This window comes from Salvelinus namaycush, chromosome 2, assembly GCF_016432855.1.
Source record: "Salvelinus namaycush isolate Seneca chromosome 2, SaNama_1.0, whole genome shotgun sequence".
Lineage (NCBI taxonomy): Eukaryota > Metazoa > Chordata > Actinopteri > Salmoniformes > Salmonidae > Salvelinus > Salvelinus namaycush.
In genome coordinates, this window is record NC_052308.1 from 27,332,947 (window position 1) to 27,347,818 (window position 14,872).

Here is a 14,872-nt window from a genome sequence, read left to right on the forward strand (position 1 = left end):
AAACATGACCGGAGATATAGAACTGGCAAAACGAAAGCTTGGCAGGAGGCCACTCTGATGTCCCTACCGCGCCAGGCGCACCGTTGAAAAGGACGGTACTTCCGCTCCATGGTCTTATATAAGGTCCCAGATTGCGCAATCCACTCCATTCAAATTCTCACCACTTACTGACATCTAGAGGAAGGCGTATGCAGTGTTTGTAGCCCCACAGCGTACATAGGGACTTACAAACTGACCCCAGAACAGGGACCTCGATTTCTGAAATCTCACTCCCTGACAGGAAATGTGCTGCAGAATGAGTTCTGTTTCACTCAGAGACATAATTCAAACGGTTTTAGAAACTAGAGAGTGTTTTCTATCCAATATTAATAATAATATGCATATTGTACGAGCAAGAATTGAGTACAAGGCCGTTTGAAATGGGCACCTTTTATCTGGCTACTCAATACTGCCCCTGCAGCCAAAACAGGTTAACAGAACAGTTAGTTAACCTCAACTAGCCTCAGCCTCAAGTCAGTTAACAGAACAGTTAGTTAACCTCAACTAGCCTCAGCCTCAAGTCAGTTAACAGAACAGTTAGTTAACCTCAACTAGCCTCAGCCTCAAGTCAGTTAACAGAACAGTTAGTTAACCTCAACTAGCCTCAGCCTCAAGTCAGTTAACAGAACAGTTAGTTAACCTCAACTAGCCTCAGCCTCAAGTCAGTTAACAGAACAGTTAGTTAACCTCAACTAGCCTCAGCCTCAAGTCAGTTAACAGAACAGTTACCAGAACAGTTAACCATCAGCTGAGAGTCTCTAGTCCAGTTAGAGAGGAACATAGACCATTCCGTATGTTGCAGTCCAGCCAAGGTGCATACTGTGCATCGAAGAAGCTTACTGTACAAGGTGCATACTGTGCATTGAAGAAGCTTACTGTACAAGGTGCATACTGTGCATCGGAGAAGCTTACTGTACAATGTGCATACTGTGCATCGGAGAAGCTTACTGTACAATGTGCATACTGTGCATCGGAGAAGCTTACTGTACAAGGTGCATACTGTGCATCGGAGAAGCTTACTGTACAATGTGCATACTGTGCATTGAAGAAGCTTACTGTACACGGTGCATACTATGCATCGGAGAAGCTTACTGTACAAGGTGCATACTGTGCATCGGAGAAGCTTACTGTACAAGGTGCATACTGTGCATCGGAGAAGCTTACTGTACAAGGTGCATACTGTGCATCGGAGAAGCTTACTGTACAATGTGCATACTGTGCATCGGAGAAGCTTACTGTACAAGGTGCATACTGTGCATCGGAGAAGCTTACTGTACAATGTGCATACTGTGCATCGGAGAAGCTTACTGTACAAGGTGCATACTGTGCATCGGAGAAGCTTACTGTACAAGGTGCATACTGTGCATCGGAGAAGCTTACTGTACAATGTGCATACTGTGCATCGGAGAAGCTTACTGTACAAGGTGCATACTGTGCATCGGAGAAGCTTACTGTACAAGGTGCATACTGTGCATCGGAGAAGCTTACTGTACAAGGTGCATACTGTGCATCGGAGAAGCTTACTGTACAAGGTGCATACTGTGCATCGGAGAAGCTTACTGTACAAGGTGCATACTGTGCATCGGAGAAGCTTACTGTACAAGGTGCATACTGTGCATCGGAGAAGCTTACTGTACAAGGTGCATACTGTGCATCGGAGAAGCTTACTGTACAATGTGCATACTGTGCATCGGAGAAGCTTACTGTACAAGGTGCATACTGTGCATCGGAGAAGCTTACTGTACAAGGTGCATACTGTGCATCGGAGAAGCTTACTGTACAAGGTGCATACTGTGCATCGGAGAAGCTTACTGTACAAGGTGCATACTGTGCATCGGAGAAGCTTACTGTACAAGGTGCATACTGTGCATCGGAGAAGCTTACTGTACAAGGTGCAAGAGATGGTCAATAAAGAGTTAATGATAACTTTTCACATAATTCATTTGAACAACCTTTTTCCAGAGAGCTGGCTCACACTTATATAGGGAACTTCATTCACCACCAATGTGTAGCACTTATCTGCAAGAAACGTCTGGCATGATAATGAAGTTGATCTACTCAGTTTGCACAACATGGCTGCCTTGGTCTGTTTGTATATGATGTGGCATCACTGATCTTAGTGTACTTGAATGTATAATATTTAAACAGTTTTTCCCTTCTTGTTCTTGGCACAGATGGATGAGGTCATCGATGACATCATCAGCATGCAGTCGAGCTATGATGACATCCAGCAGTACATTGACCCTGTTCAGATGTCCAACACAGTAAGTATTATACCATACAGACAGTACATTTTCAACCTGGGTGGGATTGTCAAGGATTGAACGCTTCTGAACTGGGTTGAAATGACTATTCCAGGGGTTAGGTGGGTGTGTGTCGAGATGGATGGATAGATAGGACTAATATACTGAAGAAAAATAAACTGCTCAAAAAAATAAAGGGAACACTTAAACAACACAATGTAACTCCAAGTCAATCACACTTCTGTGAAATCAAACTGTCCACTTAGGAAGCAACACTGATTGACAATAAATTGCACATGCTGTTGTGCAAATGGAATAGACAAATGGTGGAAATTATAGGCAATTAGCAAGACACCCGCAATAAAGGAGTGGTTTTGCAGGTGGTGACCACAGACCACTTCTCAGTTCCTATGCTTCCTGGCTGATGTTTTGGTCACTTTTGAATGCTGGCGGTGCTTTCACTCTAGTGGTAGCATGAGACGGAGTCTACAACCCACACAAGTGGCTCAGGTAGTGCAGCTCATCCAGGATGGCACATCAATGCGAGCTGTGGCAAGAAGGTTTGCTGTGTCTGTCAGCGTAGTGTCCAGAGCATGGAGGCGCTACCAGGAGACAGGCCAGTACATCAGGAGACGTGGAGGAGGCCGTAGGAGGGCAACAACCCAGCAGCAGGACCGCTACCTCCGCCTTTGTGCAAGGAGGATCACTGCCAGAGCCCTGCAAAATGACCTCCAGCAGGCCACAAATGTGCATGTGTCTGCTCAAACGGTCAGAAACAGACTCCATGAGGGTGGTATGAGGGCCCGACGTCCACAGGTGGGGGTTGTGCTTACAGCCCAACACCGTGCAGGACGTTTGGCATTTGCCAGAGAACACCAAGATTGGCAAATTCGCCACTGGCGCAATGTGCTCTTCACAGATGAAAGCAGGTTCACACTGAGCACATGAGCACATGTGACAGACGTGACAGAGTCTGGAGACGCCGTGGAGAACGTTCTGCTGCCTGCAACATCCTCCAGCATGACCGGTTTGGCGGTGGGACAGTCATGGTGTGGGGTGGCATTTCTTTGGGGGGCCGCACAGCCCTCCATGTGCCTGCCAGAGGTAGCCTGACTGCCATTAGGTACTGAGATGAGATCCTCAGACCCCTTGTGAGACCATATGCTGGTGCGGTTGGCCCTGGGTTCCTCCTAATGCAAGACAATGCTAGACCTCATGTGGCTGGAGTGTGTCAGCAGTTCCTGCAAGAGGTAGTCATTGATGCTATGGACTGGCCCGCCCGTTCCCCAGACCTGAATCCAATTGAGCACATCTGGGACATCATGTCTAGCTCCATCCACCAACGCCACGTTGCACCACAGACTGTCCAGGAGTTGGCGGATGCTTTAGTCCAGGTCTGGGAGGAGATCCCTCAGGAGACCATCCGCCACCTCATCAGGAGCATGCCCAGGCGTTGTAGGGAGGTCATACAGGCACGTGGAGGCCACACACACTACTGAGCCTCATTTTGACTTGTTTTAAGGACATTACATCAAAGTTGGATCAGCCTGTAGTGTGGTTTTCCACTTTAATTTTGAGTGTGACTCCAAATCCAGACCTCCATGGGTTGATAAATTTGATTTCCATTGATCATTTTTGTGTGATTTTGTTGTCAGCACATTCAACTATGTAAAGAAAAAAGTATTTAATAAGAATATTTCATTCATTCAGATCTAGGATGTGTTATTTTAGTGTTCCCTTTATTTTTTTGAGCAGTGTATAAACGCAATATGCAACCATTTCAACGATTTTAGTTACAGTTCATATAAGGAAATCAATTGAAATTAATGAATTAGGCCCTAATCTATAGATTTCACATGACTGGGCAGGGGTGCAGACATGGGTGGTCCTGGGAGGGCATAATCCTCCCACTTGGGAGCCAGGCCCAGCCAATCAGAATGAGTTATTCCCCACAAAATGGCTTTATTACAGACAGACTCCTTAATTTCATCAGCTGTCCGGGTGGCTGGTCTCAGACGATCCCACAGGTGAAGAAACCAGAAGTGGAGGTCCTGGGCTGCCATGGTTACACGTGATCTGCGGTTGTGAGGCCGGTTGGACGTACCGCCAAATTCTCTAAAATGACGTTGGAGAACGCTTATGGTAGAGAAATGAACATTACATTTTCTGGCAACAGCTCTGGTGGACATTCCTGCAGTCAGCATGCTGATTGCACACTCCCTCAAAACTTAAGACATCAATGGCATTGTGTTGTGTGACGACAACTGTAAATTTTAGAGTCCCCAGTACAAGGTGCACCTGTGTAATGATCATGCAGTTTAATCAGCTTCTTAATATGCCACACCTGTCAGGTGGATGGATTCTCTTGGTAAAGGAGAACTGCTCACTAACAGGGATGTTTTATTTCAGCTCATGGGACAAACACTTTACATGTTGCGTTTATATTTTTGTTCAGTATAGTTTATGATCAGTCTTCCAGTGGGCTATTTTAGGTTTGTACCCTCTCTGCCCTTTACGTACTCCTCTTGACGTTCCTCTACCCATCTCTCACCACTTTCTGCCTCTCCCGTGTCCTTTCTCACCCCTCTATCTACCTCTATCACCCGTCTCTCACCCCTCTCTCACCCCTGTCTTACCCCTCTCTGTTCTATTTTGGTCCCAGTCCACCCCTCCCTGTGTGAGTCAATGGGGTGATTATGCCGACTCATCAGTACTAAGGCTGTGACTGGGCTCTGAGGGGAGAAAGAGACGCGTTGTTCCGTTTATCAGAATCCCTCCATCTTAAGCTACAGACTCTTCTGTATGTTTGTGTCCTGTCTGAGAACTACTGTATGTTTGTGTCCTGTCTGAGAACTACTGTATGTTTGTGTCCTATCTGAGAACTACTGTTGTTTGTGTCCTGTCTGAGAACTACTGTATGTTTGTGTCCTGTCTGAGAACTACTGTATGTTTGTGTCCTGTCTGAGAACTACTGTATGTTTGTGTCCTATCTGAGAACTACTGTATGTTTGTGTCCTATCTGAGAACTACTGTATGTTTGTGTCCTGTCTGAGAACTACTGTATGTTTGTGTCCTGTCTGAGAACTACTGTATGTTTGTGTCCTATCTGAGAACTACTGTATGTTTGTGTCCTGTCTGAGAACTACTGTATGTTTGTGTCCTATCTGAGAACTACTGTATGTTTGTGTCCTATCTGAGAACTACTGTATGTTTGTGTCCTGTCTGAGAACTACTGTATGTTTGTGTCCTGTCTGAGAACTACTGTATGTTTGTGTCCTATCTGAGAACTACTGTATGTTTGTGTCCTGTCTGAGAACTACTGTATGTTTGTGTCCTATCTGAGAACTACTGTATGTTTGTGTCCTATCTGAGAACTACTGTTGTTGTTATTACTGTTGCATTTAGCTTCCCAAACTTCAAAATGGCCGATATTTGATGTTGGCGGGGGGGCAGTGGGCCTGTGGTTTTTTGTTCCTTAGTGTTTAATGAATAACTGCTGATCTATATTGGCTTCAATTAGCTGTCTGGTGCTGCTGCCTTCCCACCTCAGGGGAAACCTTCAGTTGTTTTAAAGGACTCTAAGTATTTCATTGATTTTAAATTATTGACGTGAAGTGCTGCAGTTTTGAAAGAGAGAGGAAGAGGGGCATTCCTAGCCCTAAAAAAGTCTGTGGTCTGAGAGCGTCTTTCTTCGAGCAGAAGCACAGAGCTCTGTGTTTTAAAGGAATGGCTCCGAATGAACAATTAAACCACCGCTAGGTAGAGTACAACTTGTTTACAAGGCATTTGGAAAGAGAGGAAGAGGGAAGGAGAGGTGGAGGAGAAGGAGGAGGGGAATGGGGGAAAAACAGGCTGAAAGTCCAGTTAGGGGAAAGTTCATTGTATAGCCGAGAGGTAGAAGAGAGAGGGATTTGGTGAGATTGGTTAGTCTCTGAGGAGGGCTGGAGCGAGCCAGTGAGTCAGTGTGAGAGAGTAAGAGGGAGACGTATCCAGAGAAGGACGAAAGGAGGAAGGAGATGAATAAGACGTATGCCATCGTGGAGGTGATAGATGGGGAACAGATCCAACTGGTAAGAGGTCTGCGCTCTGGTTTGTGTGTGTGTCTGTGTGTGTGCATGCATTTGTGTGTGTGGTTGGGAAATATGAGGTTTGTGTATTTGTTCCCCCATCTTGGTCAGTAGTGAGGCAGGAGAGTTAGGAGAGTTATGCCCCCCTCCCTCATGACCCCTCTCTGGATTGGCTGGGGCTGGGGCAGGGCGGGTCATCTCTAACTCCCAGCCTCGAGTCTCTGATTAGGGGATGAGTCTAGTCCTCAGGCCCCTGGGGCTGGTGCTGCAGGCTGGAGGCTGGAAGGAAGCAGCACTTTGATATGGGAGCGGTTGAGCTGAGGCCTATCGCTGTGGGCAAACTTCCAGTGAGGGACACGCTCGGCCATTAGAGAGAGAACTGCATGGGACATTAACTGTCTGGCATGACAGCGTAAAGGTCACTGCTGGCTTCTCCCCTGTCTCCCTGCTCTATCGTGTGTGTGTGTGTGTGTGTGTGTGTGTGTGTGTGTGTGTGTGTGTGTGTGTGTGTGTGTGTGTGTGTGTGTGTGTGTGTGTGTGTGTGTGTGTGTGTGTGTGTGTGTGTGTGTGTGTGTGTGGAAGGGCATTCTCTGGGTTTATCTCTTGGTGTTCCTGGTTCAGTTGATTGGCTCTTGATCACTCAGTACTGTGTGTATTGTGTTGTGTTTTGTTGGGTGTGTGTGATTACATAATATTCAATATCATAGTCATTGGTTAGATTTAGCTATTTGGAAATTGATTGCCCGTCCAGGAGCTAAACTGAGCGGTGTGATTTGCATGCTGGGACAGTGGTATAAAGTGGCTCTGTGCATGGATTCAGCTGTCTGTATGGAGTATTGATGGTGAGGGAGATAAGGTATTCCCATCGCATTGCTACAATTTTGCACCAGATGTGCAACAAATCAGCGAAGAAGATGTGCTTGTTTTTTAGTTCTGTAGAGACTTAATATGCAGACCTGTAAACAGTTATGCTGTTCTCTCTGTCTCTGTCAAGGTCCCTGTGCTCTGCTGAGATGTTTATAATGAGATCCCTCAGGGCTAATGTCAGTTACCTTACAAATCTTCTCTCTGCTTTTGGAGGTTCTTTCCTCGTTAACTTTCCTTAAACACTGAGTTTTCCCCTAATGAATGAAACTCATCTGCTAATCCGTGGATTATCATGGTATACTCCCTGGAATCTGTGGAATCTGTGAGTTTAAGGAAAGCTTGGGAATGCCACTGAGAGAATGCCAGGCATGACTGACCTGCGAGAGTGAGAGTTTGTTATAAATGGACATTATCGGGTCATGCTGATTGTGTGTAGGATGGGAGACAGTCACAGAGAGGGGAGAGGAAGGGACAAGGAGAGGAGAGGGTTACACCTAACTCTTAACTTCATGTCCCAGATTTAAGATAACGGAGAGGAAGACCCTACTGAAGACGTCATTTCCTTTTGATCAGTGTACTGTAGATCTGTTTGCTTGATGAGTGATCAGAGGTCTCCGTCCACTTAGCGGTCTGTTTTGAGCCTGTGGTTTAACTGTGTGCATGTGTGAGTGAGACCGGGCTGCTCGTCAGTAGTCTCAGTGATAAGGTATCTACCTCTCCTATCAGTCAAGCCTCATTAGTATTGCAAAGGAGATATTCAGCCACATCCTCTTGTGTGGAATTCAAAGTGTTTCTTTATTATTGGAGGTTTCATCTTCAAATCCCTTATCAGGGTGCTTGACTAGTAGTAGCCCATAGGGCCTGCTACGTAACAGCTACACAACCTCTACACAACCTCTACACAACCTCTACAGAGGAGACCGCTAGTCTTCCAAACAGAGGCTGGGCTAGAGATATGGTCAGAGAATAAAGCTGTAGAGATAAGAAGAGAGACCGATAGTCAATAGTTGTGTGTCTGTCAGAGCAGAGGCAGTTAGAGGCAGTAGTTTCCAGGTGTGATATTGGCCTGTTATCTTCTGCTATCTGCTCTTTACAGCCACTAAACATGTAACACACTGTGTGTTTATTAAGTTCCCTCAGGCTCAGAGGGCTAACCAGGGTTACGCACAATATGATGCCATATAACTCCCAGGAGACACTGCCTTCACCATTCTGTCTCTCTGTCTCTCTCTCTAAATTCAATTTAATTCAAAGGGCTTTATTGGCATGGGAAACATATGTTTACATTGCCAAAGCAAGTGAAATGGATAATAAACAAAAGTGAAATAAACAATAAAAAATGAACACTAAATATTACACTCCAGTTCCAATGGTATAGAGACATTTAAAATGTCATGTTATGGCTATATACAGTGTTGTAACAATGTGCAAAATGGAAAATAAATAAACATAAATATGGGTTGTATTTACAATGGTGTTTGTTCTTCACTGGTTGCTATTTTCTTGTGGCAACCGTTCACAAATATTGCTGCTGTGATGCACACTGTGGAATTTCACCCAGTAGATATGAGAGTTAATTAAAATTGGATTTGTTTTCATATTCTTTATGGGTCTGTGTAACCTGAGGGAAATATGTCACTCTGTCTCACTCTCTCTGTCTCTGTCTCACTCTCTCTGTCTCACTCTCTCTGTCTCTGTCTCTCTCTCTCTCTCAATCAGTTAATTGAGGGTGATCTCAGGAAACAGTGTTTATGGAAAAAAAAAATGTGTTCCTAGGTTGTGTTTCGTGCTTCGTTGGGTTTCCTGAATTCTGTTGTGTATCAGGCTATCAAACAACCGCAAGGACTTAACGTGGGGTCTAAACTGCCCTGAAAATAGAGTGGCTTGTAAGAATAGTTTATCTAACTATCATTTCCCCATCTGAAGGATGTGCTTGGTGTCATTGTTGGAACCCATTCTTCATTGAACTTGATAGGAGAGTAAGTGACTAGTCATTTGTAAGAGATTAAGTGAAGATACTTCATCTGAAGTATTAGCATGCATAACCCCTGTTTAACCCTTCAATCTCCTCTTTCCATGGATTCTCATCTCACAAAGAGAGTGACCTGAATGACGAATCCTCTGTGTTATTGATATTATAGAGTGTAGGTTATGCGATGCTCATTCTGATGTGTGTCCCCTCCTCAGCTCCCTCTGTCCAGCAGTCACCTGGACGTGTACACGGGCCCTGGGATGACCGGTCAATCCATCGCCATGACCAGCAACTCCTGCCCTGCCAACCTGGCCATCAAACGAGAGCTGACGGGTAGGACCAATCACAGCCGCAGGCACAGCCATGGCAACTAATCAGAGACAAGCTTAGACACACAGCAACCACACAGCTCCTCCCACCAGCCTCCTCTGCAGGGTCTATTTTTCTCAAAACGACGGGTTCATTGAACGTCACTTCTGCTGTGATGAAATTAAATGAATAAATGAAGCAATGTAGTTCTTCATTGACAGTTACGGGGAAACACTGTATCCCAGTTGAGTGAGTTAAAGTGATCTGCACACTCTCTATCACCCCAAACTACAAACAGAAATCACACTCTCTATCACCCCAAACTACAAACAGAAATCACACTCTCTATCACCCCAAACTACAAACAGAAATCACACTCTCTATCACCCCAAACTACAAACAGAAATCACACTCTCTATCACCCCAAACTACAAACAGAAATCGCACTCTCTATCACCCCAAACTACAAACAGAAATCACACTCTCTATCACCCCAAACTACAAACAGAAATCACACTCTCTATCACCCCAAACTACAAACAGAAATCACACTCACTACACACTCTTTCACACATGTGCATCCTAATGCACATTTGACACACACACAAATGAATATGCGTGCTTCACACACTCAGCAGAGGAGCACCACATAAACATCCCAATGGGTTCATGGCTGTTAACATGTTATGAAACAGTGTTTTTCTGAAGCCACACGTTTCTACTGTAATGTGTCATTTCACACCCGTTTGTGAGGGCCAGCCTGTGAGTTACATCAATCAGCCCAGGTTTCCTTTAGTAATGTTTCACAGGACATACCATCTCATAGGGACGTACATACCGTCTCATAGGGACGTACATAGCGTCTCATAGGGACGTACATAGCGTCTCATAGGGACGTACATACCGTCTCATGGGGACGTTCATACCATCTCATAGGGACGTACATACCGTCTCATAGGGACGTACATAGCGTCTCATGGGGACGTACATACCGTCTCATGGGGACGTACATACCGTCTCATAGGGACGTACATACCGTCTCATAGGGACGTACATACCGTCTCATGGGGACGTACATACCGTCTCATAGGGACGTACATACCGTCTCATAGGGACGTACATAGCGTCTCATAGGGACGTTCATACCGTCTCATGGGGACGTACATACCGTCTCATGGGGACGTACATACCGTCTCATAGGGACGTACATACCGTCTCATAGGGACGTACATACCGTCTCATGGGGACGTTCATACCGTCTCATGGGGACGTTCATACCATCTCATAGGGACGTACATACCGTCTCATAGGGACGTACATACCGTCTCATGGGGACGTACATACCGTCTCATGGGGACGTACATACCGTCTCATAGGGACGTTCATACCGTCTCATGGGGACGTTCATACCATCTCATAGGGACGTACATACCGTCTCATAGGGACGTACATAGCGTCTCATGGGGACGTACATACCGTCTCATGGGGACGTACATACCGTCTCATAGGGACGTACATACCGTCTCATAGGGACGTACATAGCGTCTCATAGGGACGTTCATACCGTCTCATGGGGACGTACATACCGTCTCATGGGGACGTACATACCGTCTCATAGGGACGTACATACCGTCTCATGGGGACGTACATACCGTCTCATGGGGACGTACATACCGTCTCATGGGGACGTACATACCGTCTCATGGGGACGTACATACCGTCTCATGGGGACGTACATACCGTCTCATGGGGACGTACATACTGTACCGTCTCATAGGGATGTACATACCGTCTCTAAGGTTTTTTTGGCAGCTGATAGTAGTTAGTGTTGATGGGTTGTGTGAGGACAGTGTTAGTTCATTGCTTGTTGTTTTTGTCAAGATGCAGAAGCCCGTGCGATGGCCAAGGAGAGACAGAAGAAAGACAACCACAACCTGAGTGAGTTTATTCTGCCCTTTCCCTTGCTCTCTCTCTCTCTCTCTCTCTCTCTCTCCTATCTGTATCTCTCTCTCTCTCCTATCTGTCTCTCTCTCTCTCTCCTATCTCTCTCTCTCTCTCTCTCTCTCTCTCTCCTATCTCTCTCTCTCTCTCTCTCTCTCTCCTATCTGTCTCTCTCTCTCTCTCTCCTATCTCTCTCTCTCTCTCCTCTCTCTCTCTCTCTCTCTCTCTCTCTCCTATCTGTCTATCTCTCTCTCCTATCTGTCTCTCTCTCTCTCTCTCTCTCTCCTCTCTCTCTCTCTCTCTCCTCTCTGTCTCTCTCTCTCTCTCCTATCTGTCTCTCTCTCTCTCTCCTATCTGTCTCTCTCTCTCTCCTATCTGTCTCTCTCTCTCCTATCTGTCTCTCTCTCTCTCTCTCTCTCTCTCTCTCTCTCTCTCTCTCTCCTATCTGTCTCTCTGTCTCTCTCTCTCTCTCTCCTATCTGTCTCTCTCTCTCTCCTATCTGTCTCTCTCTCTCTCTCTCTCCTATCTGTTTCTCTCTCTCTCCTATCTGTCTCTCTCTCTCTATCTCTCTCTCTCTCTCTCTCCTATATCTCTCTCTCTCTCTCCTATATCTCTCTCTCTCTCTCCTATATCTCTCTCTCTCTCTCCTATCTGTCTCTCTCTCTCTCTCCTATCTGTCTCTCTCTCTCTCTCCCATCTGTCTCTCTCTCTCTCCTATCTGTCTCTCTCTCTCTCTCTCCTATCTGTCTCTCTCTCTCCTATCTGTCTCTCTCTCTCTCTCTCCTATCTGTCTCTCTCTCTCTCCTATCTGTCTCTCTCTCTCTCTCTCCTATCTGTCTCTCTCTCTCTCTCTCCTATCTGTCTCTCTCTCTCTCTCTCCTATCTGTCTCTCTCTCTCTCTCCTATCTGTCTCTCTCTCTCTCTCTCTCTCCTATCTGTTTCTCTCTCTCTCCTATCTGTCTCTCTCTCTCTCTCTGTCTCTCTCTCTCTACCCCTATATGTCTCTCTCTCTCTCTCCCATATGTCTCTCTCTCTCTCTCCCCTATGTCTCTCTCTCTCTCTCCTATCTGTCTCTCTCTCTCTCTCTCCTATCTGTCTCTCTCTCTCCTATCTGTCTCTCTCTCTCTCTCTCCTATCTGTCTCTCTCTCTCTCCTATCTGTCTCTCTCTCTCTCTCTCCTATCTGTCTCTCTCTCTCTCTCTCTCTCCTATCTGTTTCTCTCTCTCTCCTATCTGTCTCTCTCTCTCTCTCTCTCTCTCTCTCTCTCTCCTATATGTCTCTCTCTCTCTCCTATATGTCTCTCTCTCTCTCTCCTATCTGTCTCTCTCTCTCTCTCCTATCTGTCTCTCTCTCTCGCTCTCCTATCTGTCTCTCTCTCTCTCCTATCTGTCTCTCTCTCTCTCTCTCTCTCTCTCTCTCTCTCTCTCTCTCTCTCTCTCTCTCTCTCTCTCTCTCTCTCTCTCTCTCTCTCTCTCCTATATGTCTCTCTCTCTCTCTCCTATCTGTCTCTCTTGCAAAGTTGAATATGAATGAGTTTGCACTTTTTGAACATCCCTCTCCTTTTTACTATCTCTCTCTGTTTAAAGTACACCTCTCTCTCTTTCCCTCTACACACACACACACACACACACACACACACACACACACACACACACACACACACACACACACACACCGTGGTAATTCAGCTGATACAGGGCAACCCACAGGTGGATGTTTAACCCACACCTTTCTGCTGCTCTGGCACTAAAGTCTAATTGCCTGTCACACTAGTTTTTTAGGGTGTATATGTGTAGTGCCTGTGTTAAATCAAAATGGTATTTGTCACATGTGCCGAATACAACAGGTCGTTACAGCAGTAAAATAACAATAGCGAGGCTATATACAGGGGGTACTGGTCAATGTGCGGGGGTACTGGTCAATGTGCGGGGGTACTGGTCAATGTGCGGGGGTACAGGTCAATGTGCGGGGGTACTGGTCAATGTGCGGGGGTACAGGTCAATGTGCGGGGGTACAGGTCAATGTGCGGGGGTACAGGTCAATGTGCGGGGGTACAGGTCAATGTGCGGGGGTACAGGTCAATGTGCGGGGGTACAGGTCAGTGTGCGGGGGTACAGAGTCAGTGTGCGGGGGTACAGAGTCAGTGTGGGGGGGTACAGAGTCAGTGTGCAGGGGGTACAGAGTCAGTGTGCGGGGGTACAGAGTCAGTGTGCGGGGGTACAGAGTCAGTGTGCGGGGTACAGAGTCAGTGTGCGGGGGTATAGAGTCAGTGTGCGGGGGTACAGAGTCAGTGTGCGGGGGTACAGAGTCAGTGTGCGGGGGTACAGAGTCAGTGTGCGGGGGTACAGAGTCAGTGTGCGGGGGTACAGAGTCAGTGTGCGGGGGTATAGAGTCAGTGTGCGGGGGTATAGAGTCAGTGTGCGGGGGTATAGAGTCAGTGTGCGGGGGTACAGAGTCAGTGTGCGGGGGTACAGAGTCAGTGTGCGGGGGTACAGAGTCAGTGTGCGGGGGTACAGAGTCAGTGTGCGGGGGTACAGAGTCAGTGTGCGGGGGTACAGAGTCAGTGTGCGGGGGTACAGAGTCAGTGTGCGGGGGTACAGAGTCAGTGTGCGGGGGTATAGAGTCAGTGTGCGGGGGTATAGAGTCAGTGTGCGGGGGTACAGAGTCAGTGTGCGGGGGTACAGAGTCAGTGTGCGGGGGTACAGAGTCAGTGTGCGGGGGTACAGAGTCAGTGTGCGGGGGTACAGAGTCAGTGTGCGGGGGTAGAGAGTCAGTGTGCGGGGGTAGAGAGTCAGTGTGCGGGGGTAGAGAGTCAGTGTGCGGGGGTATAGAGTCAGTGTGCGGGGGTATAGAGTCAGTGTGCGGGGGTACAGAGTCAGTGTGCGGGGGTATAGAGTCAGTGTGCGGGGGTATAGAGTCAGTGTGCGGGGGTACAGAGTCAGTGTGCGGGGGTAGAGAGTCAGTGTGCGGGGGTAGAGAGTCAGTGTGCGGGGGTACAGAGTCAGTGTGCGGGGGTAGAGAGTCAGTGTGCGGGGGTAGAGAGTCAGTGTGCGGGGGTATAGAGTCAGTGTGCGGGGGTAGAGAGTCAGTGTGCGGGGGTAGAGAGTCAGTGTGCGGGGGTATAGAGTCAGTGTGCGGGGGTAGAGAGTCAGTGTGCGGGGGTACAGAGTCAGTGTGCGGGGGTAGAGAGTCAGTGTGCGGGGGTAGAGAGTCAGTGTGCGGGGGTACAGAGTCAGTGTGCGGGGGTAGAGAGTCAGTGTGCGGGGTACAGAGTCAGTGTGCGGGGGTACAGAGTCAGTGTGCGGGGGTATAGAGTCAGTGTGCGGGGGTAGAGAGTCAGTGTGCGGGGGTACAGAGTCAGTGTGCGGGGGTACAGAGTCAGTGTGCGGGGGTATAGAGTCAGTGTGCGGGGGTAGAGAGTCAGTGTGCGGGGG

General features: G+C 47.4%; 1 protein-coding gene across 5 annotated transcripts in view; it reads left to right on the forward strand.

Moving 5' to 3' along the window:
* LOC120060754 (transcription factor EB-like) overlaps window positions 1-14,872 on the forward strand; it is a 79,999-nt gene that overhangs the window by 58,087 nt on the left and 7,040 nt on the right. For 3 of the 5 annotated variants that reach the window (XM_039010168.1, XM_039010193.1, XM_039010177.1), the window contains exons 7-9: window positions 2,214-2,303; window positions 9,404-9,521; window positions 11,379-11,435. In XM_039010168.1, coding sequence (XP_038866096.1) covers window positions 2,214-2,303; window positions 9,404-9,521; window positions 11,379-11,435 — 265 coding nt within the window. The remainder of the gene's footprint in view (window positions 1-2,213; window positions 2,304-9,403; window positions 9,522-11,378; window positions 11,436-14,872) is intronic. The other 2 variants (XM_039010185.1, XM_039010201.1) reach the window with 2 other exon arrangements.